The 11183-nt window shown below is 45.2% G+C and overlaps 1 protein-coding gene across 3 annotated transcripts in view; it reads left to right on the forward strand.

Annotated features, from left to right (window-relative positions):
* The first annotated feature begins 1069 nt into the window (after positions 1-1069).
* The window catches only part of CIMIP7 (ciliary microtubule inner protein 7), a 56379-nt gene continuing 46265 nt past the window's right edge, over positions 1070-11183 (forward strand). The window contains exons 1-2 of one of the 3 annotated variants that reach the window (XM_077451634.1): positions 1070-1354; positions 8064-8177. In XM_077451634.1, the coding sequence (XP_077307760.1) occupies positions 1328-1354; positions 8064-8177 (141 nt within the window). In that variant the 5' untranslated portion in view covers positions 1070-1327. The remainder of the gene's footprint in view (positions 1355-8063; positions 8178-11183) is intronic. The other 2 variants (XM_077451632.1, XM_077451635.1) reach the window with 2 other exon arrangements.

Genomic DNA, 11183 nt, shown 5'->3' on the forward strand with positions numbered 1-11183 from the left:
ACTATTGATTTGTGGGGGTCAGGGACACTCCCCTTGATTTGAGTGAGGTCAGGGACACGCCCCTTCAATTTGTGTGAGCCCAGGGGGTCAGAAAAACACACCCTTGATTTGTGGGAGCCCAGGGATTCAGGGACACGTCCCCTCGATATGAGTGAGCCCGGGGGTTCAGAGACACGCCCCTTTATTTGACTGAGCCCGGGGGTTCAGAGACACGCCCCTTCATTTGAGTGAGCCCAGGGGTTCAGGGACACGCCCCTTTATTTGAGCGAGCCTAGGGGTTCGGAGACACGCCCCTTTATTTGAGTGAGTTCAGGGACACGCCCCTTTATTTGAGCGTGCCCAGGGGTTTAGGGACACGCCCCTTTATTTTAGTGAGCCCAGCGGTTCAGGGACACGCCCCTTTATTTGAGTGAGCCCAGCGGTTCAGGGACACGCCCCTTTATTTGAGTGAGCCCAGGTGGTCAGGGACACGCCCCCTCTATTTGTGTAAGGTTAGAGATACACCCTCTTGATTTGTGGGGTCAGGGACACGCCCCCTCTATTTGAGTGAGGTCAGGGACACACCCTTTCAATTTGTGTGAGCCCAGGGGTTGAGGGACATGCCCCTTTATTTGAGTGAGCCCGGGTGGTCAGGGACACACCCCCTCAATTTGTGTGAGGTCAGAGATACGCCCTCTTGATTTGTGGGGTCAGGGACTCGCCCCCTCAATTTGTGTGAGGTCAGAGATACGCCCTCTTGATTTGTGGGGTCAGGGACTCGCCCCTTCAATTTGTGTGAGCCCAGGGGGTCAGGGACACGCCCCTTCAATACACTACTCCTCCCACTGACACCAAGGATGGGGGATTATTTTTCTACTCCCAATGGCCGCAGTCCGGCCCCCTAAATTCTGAAGGACAGTAAACTGACCCTTTATTTTAGAAAATGTGGAGCCCCCCTCCCCCGCAATAAACCCCTCTGGAGTCCGGAAGCCCCAGAGACCAGGCTGAGGACACCTCAGGACAACGCTGCAAAGTTGTTGTTTTTTTGTTTTAGTTTGTTTGTTTTTAATGCATAACCTGAAATAATTGTTTTTATTTTTATCTTTGTGAATGATTCTCTGTGTGTTTACTATTGTAGCAGCGATTTGTGTTTTGTGTGATTTGTGTTTCCGGGTGGAATTCCGGAGCCGCTCACAGCCTTTAGCTCCGGTCACTTGGCAACGATTGTCAACAGCACCCCGGCAACCTATTAACAGTGCAAGAGACAGAAAATATACCTGAACTTTGCTTGGATCGTCTCACACACGTGAAATTAGAGGATTTGTATTGCGGGTTCTGGAAGGAAGTGATGCCAGTCACCGTCACAGGATCCTGGGTAAGGGTATTCCTTCTTCTTATCATAAAGAATTCTCCGGTGCAACGGAGCTGACACTCATTTTTAAGAGGACGTGATGTGACACACATCTCCCATTTAGAATATCTTTCCAAAGAATTGTGTTATTTCGTGATCCTTTTATTTGTGGGGGAAGGGGTGCAGCAGAGGAAGTATTGGCATCATTAACCACTTCAATACCGGGCACTGTTACCCCCTTCCTACCCAGGACAATTTTCAGATTTCAGCACTGTTGTACCCTGAATGACAGTTGCGCGGTCATGCAACAGTGTATCCAAATGACATTTTTATCTTTTTTTTTTTAGACAGATAGAGCTTTTATTTATGATATTTATTCACTACTGGGATTTTTTTGTTTTTGTTAAATAAATGATAAAAAAATCTTAGTTTCTGTTATAACATTTTGCAAGTAAGTAATTTTTCTCCTTCACTAATGGGCACTGATGAGGCGGCACCCATGTGCAACGATAAGCTGCCCTGATGGGCACTGATGAGGCGGCACCCATGGGCACTGATAAGCTGCCCTGATGGGCACTGATGAGGCAGCACCCTTGGGCACCGATAAGCTGCACTGATGGGTACTGATGAGGCGGCACCCATGGACGCTGATAAGCTTCCCTGATGGGCACTGATGAGGCGGCACCCATGGGCACTGATAAGCTGCCCTGATGGGCACTGATGAGGCAGCGCCCTTGGGCACCGATAAGCTGCCCTGATGGGTACTGATGAGGCGGCACCCATGGACGCTGATAAGCTGCACTGATGAGGCGGCACCCATGGTGCGGATAAGCTGCCCTGATGGGCACTGATGAGGCGGCACCCATGGGCACTGATAAGTGGCACCCATGGGGACAGATAAGCTGCCCTGATGGGTACTGATGAGGCGGCACCCATGGACGCTGATAAGCTGCCCTGATGGGCACTGATGAGGCGGCACCCATGGACGCAGATAAGCTGCCCTGATGGGCACTGATGAGGCGGCACCCATGGGCACTGATAAGCTGCCCTGATGGGCACTGATGAGGCGGCACCCATGGACGCTGATAAGCTGCCCTGATGGGCACTGATGAGGCAGCACCCATGGGCACCGATAAGCTGCCCTGATGGGCACTGATGAGGCGGCACCCATGGTCACCGATAAGCGGCACTGATGTGTTTGCACTGATGATCAGTGCACTGATTACTAGTGTGAACAGTGTACTGACCAGCGCTGGGGCGCAGGGATGCTGCCCCCCCAATTCCATGTGGGCCGCTGGAATCATAGGTTTCTATGAGGTTTTTTTTTTGTAAGCTCATAATTGTAACCTGAGGCTCTAATTGGCTTCAAAAAAGGTTGGGCTCGGGGCGCAGGAACCCACCCACTTGTGACATTAGCGATTTAGGCTCTGTTTCCACTTGTGCAACTTGTCCTGTGACTTGGGACTGCAAAGTCGCAAGACAAGTCGTACCCCCATGATTTCCAATGAGTACCATTCATATCTGTGCGACTTCAGGTCGCAGCGACTACAAAGTGGCCCCTGCACTACTTTGGTCCCACTTTGATGCAACTTGAGGTCTGTATCAATGGGTGCAGCAGCAGGACACTGGAGTGCGGCGTGTCCGCACGAGTGCCCTCAGAGAGAGCAGCTCTCCAATGGGGCACTCGAGAAGAGGAGGAGCCAAGAGCCACGGAGGGACCCCAGAAGAGGAGGATCGGGGCCACTCTGTAGAAAACCAACTGCACAGAGGAGGTAAGTATAACATTTGTTTTTTTTTTTGTTTTTTTAACCACTTACGGACCGCCGCACGCTGACATACGTCCTTACTTTGAAGAGGGATATCGTTGTTATGGCAGCAGCTAGCTACCATAACCCCGGTATCCTGTTCTTCGGTTTCCGATAATAGTGGTCTCTGTGCGGATTCACCGCAAAATCACTTTTATTGGCGCAGGGAGAGGCCCGCCTCTCTCCGGTACCCTCTGGCGCTTACCGGAGCCGTCGGTAGTGTCGGAGGCGAGCGGATGCTTTTCCTTCCTGGGTATGGAGACGAGTGAGGGGAAGATGGCCCCCACCCATCTCCATATCATTGCAGGGCGGAAGCAACGCTAAATGTCACTTCTGCCCATAGCTCTTAAAGGGACATTTTTGATTTTGATTTTTTTAAATTACATTTTTTCTTTTTTATTGTATTTAAGTGCAAATATGAGATGTGAGGTCTTTTTGACCCCCTAGATCTCATATTTAAGAGGTCCTGTCATGCTTTTTTTTCTATTACAAGGGATGTTTACATTCCTTGTGATAGGAATAAATGTGACACAATATTTTTTATTTTTTTTAAAAGAACAGTGTAAAAATAAAAGGTAAAATAAATATGAATTATTATTTTTTTTTAAATGCGCCCCCCCGAGCTCGATGCAGAAGCAATCGCATACGTGAGTAGCGCCTGCATATGAAAACGGTACTCAAACCACACATGTGAGGTATCGCCACGATCAGTAGAGCGAGAGCAATAATTCTAGCCCTAGACCTCCTCTGTAACCTAAAAAATGCAACTTGTATAATTTTTTTAAATGTCGCCTATGGAGATTTCGAAGGGTAAAAGTGTGTCGCCATTCCACTAGCGGGCGCAACTTTTAAGCGTGACGTGTTGGGTATCAATTTACTTTGTGGCCCGTTCGCTAATGGCCCCTATCCATGCATCTGGCCCCTTAATCTACATTGGCATTGGTCTGCCACCCCCCAAATTATTGAACAGCAGCCGCCACTGAGGTATATATGTGTGTGGTCGGCGCCAAGGGGTTAAAAATGGCTGAACAGCTGGCTATCGTTCAGAAGTAATTTTAACATCTCCTGTTCCTTTGTTAAAAATAATACAAATAATTCATCTAGTTTAATTAAGACATCAAATTGTAATGACTGAATTTTTTCCCTCAGCTTCCAGACAAAACCATATTTTTCACCGTAAACCAAAATTGCCCTTCTGATTGTCCCTGTAAGCCGGCTCATGTCTGAAGCAAACAGCTTGAAGCCTCTGGGCAACCATTGTTCATTAATGTTTTACAAAATTATTATTAAACCCCCTCCCCGCCACCCCCAGTATAACGCAAGTCCCGGCTTTAATTCCCAAATGAGATCATGATTCATAATTCATGGTGTCATTCCAGTGGCGCAATGTTAGCTATAGCATAATATATATATATACAATGGATATAAAAAGTCTACACACCCCTGTTAAAATGGCCGGTTTCTGTGATGTAAATAAATTAGACAAAGAAATACTTTCAGATTTTTTTCCACCTTTCCAACTCGGTTGAAAAACATACTGAAATCTTTTAGGGAGGGGAAGTAAAAATTAAATAATGTGTGCACACCCTCCTATACTGGGGATGTAGCTGTGTTCAGAATTAAGCAATCACATTCAAATCCATGTTAAATAGGAGTCAGTACACACCAGCCATCATTTAAATTGCCTCTGATTAACCAAAATACAGTTCAGCTGTTCTAGTAGGTCTTTCCTGACCTTTCCTTAGTCACATCCCACAGCGAAAGCCACATGGTCCGCAGAGAGCTTCCAATGCATCAGAGGGATCTCATTGTTTAAAGGTATCAGGCAGGAGAAGGGTACAAAATAATTTCCAAGGCGTTAGATATACCATGGAACACGATGAAGACAGTCCTCATCAAGAGGAGAAAATATGGCGTAACAGTGACATCACCAAGAACTGGACGTCCCTCCAAAATTGATGAAAAGATGAGCAGAAAACCGGTCAAAGAGGCTGCCAAGAGGCCTACAGCAACATTAAAGGAGCTGCAGGAATATCCGGCAAGTACTGGCTGTGTGGTACATGTGACAACAATCTCCCGTATTCTTCATATGTCTGGGCTATGGGCCTCTGAAGTGCGATCCAAATGAGGAACCAGGCTTCATAGGAAAGGGATATTTAGACTCAAGTCTAACTCTATCCTTATAGTAAAGCTGTCTAGGCAATTCAAACTTGAAGCGATGTTACCTTTAGTGAAAAACATAACTCCAAACTATCAGTAGGACCCCAAGATACTGATTGCTTAATTTTTGTACACATCTTGACCTTCCCAGTAAAAGTCAAACTTGAACCCCACCCCTCCCAAACCTCCCATAGGGGAGAAGGAGGCCGCGCCTCATAATAAAGAGCCAGCGGTGAGGCATAGGAGGGCATGGATTCAACCTTGACTTCAACCGGCCTGCCTATACCCAGATGACATTACTCCACAGAAAGCCACCTTCCACTAACCTGCAGACTACGTAATAGTAACATCATTGGTGTTGAAGGGCGCACATCATTGGTGTTGAAGGGTGCACATCATTGGTGTTGAAGGGTGCACATCATTAGTTTTGAAGGGTGCCCATCATTAGTGTTGAAGGGTGCACATCATTGGTGTTGAAGGGTGCACATCATTAGTGTTGAAGGGTGCACATCATTAGTGTTGAAGGGTGCACATCATTAATGTTTAAGGGTATTCATCATTATTGTTGAAGGGTGCACATCATTGGTGTTGAAGGGTGCACATCATTGGTGTTGAAGGGTGCCCATCATTAGTGTTTAAGGGTGCACATCATTGGTGTTGAAGGGTGCACATCATTAGTGTTTAAGGGTGCACATCATTGGTGTTGAAGGGTGCACATCATTGGCGTTGAAGGGTGCACATCATTAGTGTTTAAGGGTGCACATCATTGGTGTTTAAGGGTGCCCATCATTAGTGTTTAAGGGTGCACATCATTGGTGTTTAAGGGTGCACATCATTGGTGTTGAAGGGTGCCCATCATTAGTGTTTAAGGGTGCACATCATTGGTGTTTAAGGGTGCACATCATTAGTGTTTAAGGGTGCCCATCATTAGTGTTTAAGGGTGCACATCATTGGTGTTTAAGGGTGCCCATCATTAGTCTTTAAGGGTGAACATCATTGGTGTTTAAGGGTGAACATCATTAGTGTTTAAGGGTGCACATCATTGGTGTTTAAGGGTGCACATCATTAGTGTTTAAGGGTGCCCATCATTAGTGTTTAAGGGTGCACATCATTGGTGTTTAAGGGTGCCCATCATTAGTGTTTAAGGGTGAACATCATTGGTGTTTAAGGGTGAACATCATTGGTGTTTAAGGGTGCACATCATTGGTGTTGAAGGGTGCCCATCATTAGTGTTTAAGGGTGCACATCATTGGTGTTGAAGGGTGCCCATCATTAGTCATCATTGGTGTTGAAGGGTGCACATCATTGGTGTTGAAGGGTACACATCATTAGTGTTGAAGGGTACACATCATTAGTGTTGAAGGGTACACATCATTGGTGTTGAAGGGTACACATCATTAGTGTTGAAGGGTACACATCATTAGTGTTGAAGGGTGCACATCATTGGCGTTGAAGGGTGCACATCATTAGTGTTTAAGGGTGCACATCATTGGTGTTTAAGGGTGCACATCATTGGTGTTTAAGGGTGCCCATCATTAGTGTTTAAGGGTGCACATCATTGGTGTTTAAGGGTGCACATCATTGGTGTTGAAGGGTGCCCATCATTAGTGTTTAAGGGTGCACATCATTGGTGTTTAAGGGTGCACATCATTAGTGTTTAAGGGTGCCCATCATTAGTGTTTAAGGGTGCACATCATTGGTGTTTAAGGGTGCCCATCATTAGTGTTTAAGGGTGAACATCATTAGTGTTTAAGGGTGAACATCATTGGTGTTTAAGGGTGAACATCATTGGTGTTTAAGGGTGAACATCATTAGTGTTGAAGGGTGCACATCATTGGTGTTTAAGGGTGCACATCATTGGTGTTGAAGGGTGCCCATCATTAGTGTTTAAGGGTGCACATCATTGGTGTTGAAGGGTGCCCATCATTAGTGTTTAAGGGTGCACATCATTGGTGTTGAAGGGTGCCCATCATTAGTCACCATTGGTGTTGAAGGGTGCACATCATTGGTGTTGAAGGGTACACATCATTAGTGTTGAAGGGTACACATCATTAGTGTTGAAGGGTACACATCATTAGTGTTGAAGGGTACACATCATTAGTGTTGAAGGGTACACATCATTAGTGTTGAAGGGTGCACATCATTAGTGTTGAAGGATGCACATCATTGGTGTTGAAGGGTGCACATCATTGGTGTTGAAGGGTGCACATCATTGGTGTTGAAGGGTGCACATCATTAGTGTTGAAGGGTGCACATCATTGGTGTTGAAGGGTACACATCATTAGTGTTGAAGGGTACACATCATTAGTGTTGAAGGGTACACATCATTAGTGTTGAAGGGTACACATCATTGGTGTTGAAGGGTGCACATCATTGGTGTTGAAGGGTGCACATCATTGGTGTTGAAGGGTGCACATCATTAGTGTTGAAGGGTGCACATCATTAGTGTTGAAGGGTGCACATCATTAGTGTTGAAGGGTACACATCATTAGTGTTGAAGGGTACACATCATTAGTGTTGAAGGGTGCCCATCATTAGTGTTGAAGGGTACACATTATTAGTGTTGAAGGGTGCACATCATTAGTGTTGAAGGGTACACATCATTGGTGTTGAAGGGTGCATTACGGCTTCATTAATATTACATAGCCTGCAACTGAGAAAATGGCAGCTTCCCCCTTTGCATTTCCACGCGGGCATTTTGTAGTGTATACAGATTCCCTTTTGGCCAGCAATGTAACTCTTTGTATGTCATCACTTCTTTCTTTCAGTTCCCCAGCGGCTTTCATGGACACTTTCGAAGCCACATGCGGAATGACATCTGCCAGGAATACCGAATGGCGGCCAGGCCACCGCCACCCAAGGCCTTCGCCCAGCGAATTAAAGTGAGTGGGGCGGCATGACAAAGCTATGGAGTTGATTTATTAACCACTTGCCTACTGGGCACTTAAACCCCCTTCCTGCCCAGGCCACTTTTCAGCTTTCAGCGCTGCCGCGCTTTGAATGACAATTGCGCGGTCATGCTACACTGTACCCAAATTACATTTTTACCATACCCAAAAATTTAATTTTCACTGTACCCAAAAATCTTGAAAAAAAATAAAATAAATAACATTTTCATAGTTTGTAAAAAAAAATTGCGAACAGGTAATTTTTCTCCCTCATTGATGTGCACTGATGAGGCTGCACTGATGGGCACTGATAGGCTGAACTGATGGGCACTGATAGGCTGAACTGATGGGCACTGATAGGCTGAACTGATGGGCACTGATAGGCTGAACTGATGGGCACTGATAAGCTGAACTGATGGGCACTGATAGCTGAACTGATGGGCAATGATAGCTGAACTGATGGGCACTGATAGGCTGCACTGATGGGCACTGATAGGCAATGATAAGGTGACACTGGGTGGCATTGATGGGTGGCACTGAAGGGCATTAATAGGTGGCACTTCTGGGTACAAATGAGGTGGTGTGGCTCTCTGTTCAAGAAAATTGCAGACTACCGATTTTTTTTCCCACAAACAGAGCTTTCTTTTGGTGGTATTTGATCACCTCAGCGGTTTTTATTTTTTGCGCTATAAACAAAAAAAAAGCAGACAATAAAAAAAAATGTAAAAAAAAAAAATATATATATATATATATATATATATATATATATATATATATATATATATATATAAAAACATCTCTTTTTGTTTTAACTTTCTGCTATAACACATTTCCAAAATTAAAAATGTAAAAAAACTAAATTATTCATCAGTTTAGGCTGATATGTATTCTGCTACACAAAAAATCTCAATAAGCGTATATTAATTGGTTTGCGCAAAAGTTATAGCGTCTACAAAATAGGGGATAGATTTATGGCATTTTTATTATTTCTTTTTTCTTTTGAATAGTAATGGCGGCAATCAGTGATTTTTAGCGGGACTGCGACATTGCGGCAGAAAGATCAGACGCCTAACTGACATTTCAGACACTTTTTTGGGGACCAGTGACACCAATAAAGTGCTAAAAAATATGCACTGTTATTGTACTAATGGCATTGGCAGGGAAGGGGTTAACATCAGGGGCGTTCAAGGTGTTAAATGTGTTCCCTGTTTGTGATTACTAAGACCCCTTTCACACTGGGGCATTTTTCAGGTGCTTTGGCGCTAAAATACCGCCTGTATAGCACCTGAAAAATGCCTCATCCGCAGTCCTAGTGTGAAAGCCCGAGTGCTTCCACATTGGGGCGCTGCTCTGGCAGGACATCATAAAAAGTCCTGCAAACAGCATCTTTGGGGTGCTTAAAGCCTCGTACACACGATCGGATTTTCAGCAAAGAATTGTGTGATGACAGACTGTTTGCCTAAAATCCGACCATTAGTACGCTCCATTGAACAATTGTTGTCTAACTTTCGGCCAACAAATGATGGATGGCAGGCCAGTAAATTTTCGGCGGACAGCAGTCTGTTGTCAGATTTTCCTATGGTGTGTACACAAGTCCATCACACAAAAGTCCAAAGTACAAACACAGAAAAGTCCAACGTGCATGCTCAGAATCAATGCTCACCACCAAATACGACATTAGCAGAGGGTGCCCAAAGGGTGGCGCTCAAGAGCTGAAGTTCCACGTAGTACGTCATTACGTTTGTATTTGTTGCCCGATAATTGTGTACTGTTTGTATGCAAGACAAGTTCCTGGCACACGCCCTTCCGATAAAAGTCTGACGCTTTGTCGGCCAAAAATCTGATCGTGTGTACGAGGCTTTAGGAGTGGCGTATACGCCGCTCCTAAAGCGCCCCTGCCCATTGAAATCAATAGGCAGCCCCTGCAAAGCGACTCAGCAGTGGCACTTTTAACCCTTTGTTCGGCCACTAGCTGGGGTTAAAAGCGCCCCGCTATCGGTCAAAAAGCGTCGCTAAAATGACGGTAAAGCACCGCTTAAACTAGTGGTGCTTTACTGCTAACACAGCCACACTGTCAGTGTGAAATGGCTCCAACTGTATGAGGGTTCTGTGTGACGGGAAACACACAGATCCGTCTTCCTACTTAGCAGAAAGAAAGGATCTGTGTGATCTCCCCTGTCAGACGTAGAGTTGCCTTGTTTACACAGGCAGATCCCCGTTCTGTCACTGCTGTGAATGATCGCGTGTGGCTGACGGACATCGAGTCCGCGGGACCCGCTGATTGGCTCCCCCGATGGCCTCCGGCGGTGCGCGCACCCACATTAGCCGACGTACAGTAGAGCTGCACGATTCTGGCTAAAATGAGAATCACGATTGTTTCGCTTAGAATAAAGATCGCAATTCTCTCACAATTCTCACGGTGTAACATCTTCTTTCACATTATACAAATGTAAAAAAAAAAAAATGAAAGTGTATGTTTTAAAAAAAAAAAATCCGTTTGAAAAACCGCTGCGCAAATACGGTGTGACATAAAATATTGCAACAATATTTTACAGTGCCTTGCGAAAGTATTCGGCCCCCTTGAACTTTTCAACCTTTTGCCACATTTCAGGCTTCAAACATAAAGATATAAAATTTTTATTTTTTGTGAAGAATCACCAACAAGTGGGACCCAATTGTGAAGTGGAACAAAATCTATTGGATTTTTGAAACTTTTTTAACTAATAAAAAAATGAAAAGTGGGGCGTGCAAAATTATTCGGCCCCCTTGCGTTAATACTTTGTAGAGCCACCTTTTGCTGCGATTACAGCTGCAAGTCGCTTGGGGTATGTCTCTATCAGTTTTGCACATCGAGAGACTGAAATTCTTGCCCATTCTTCCTTGCAAAACAGCTCGAGCTCAGTGAGGTTGGATGGAGAGCGTTTGTGAACAACAGTTTTCAGCTCTTTCCACAGATTCTCGATTGGATTCAGGTCTGGACTTTGACTTGGCCATTCTAAC

Source organism: Lithobates pipiens, unplaced genomic scaffold (assembly GCF_037356315.1).
Source record: "Lithobates pipiens isolate NorthernLeopardFrog02 unplaced genomic scaffold, aLitPip1_a1.2 Scaffold_23, whole genome shotgun sequence".
Lineage (NCBI taxonomy): Eukaryota > Metazoa > Chordata > Amphibia > Anura > Ranidae > Lithobates > Lithobates pipiens.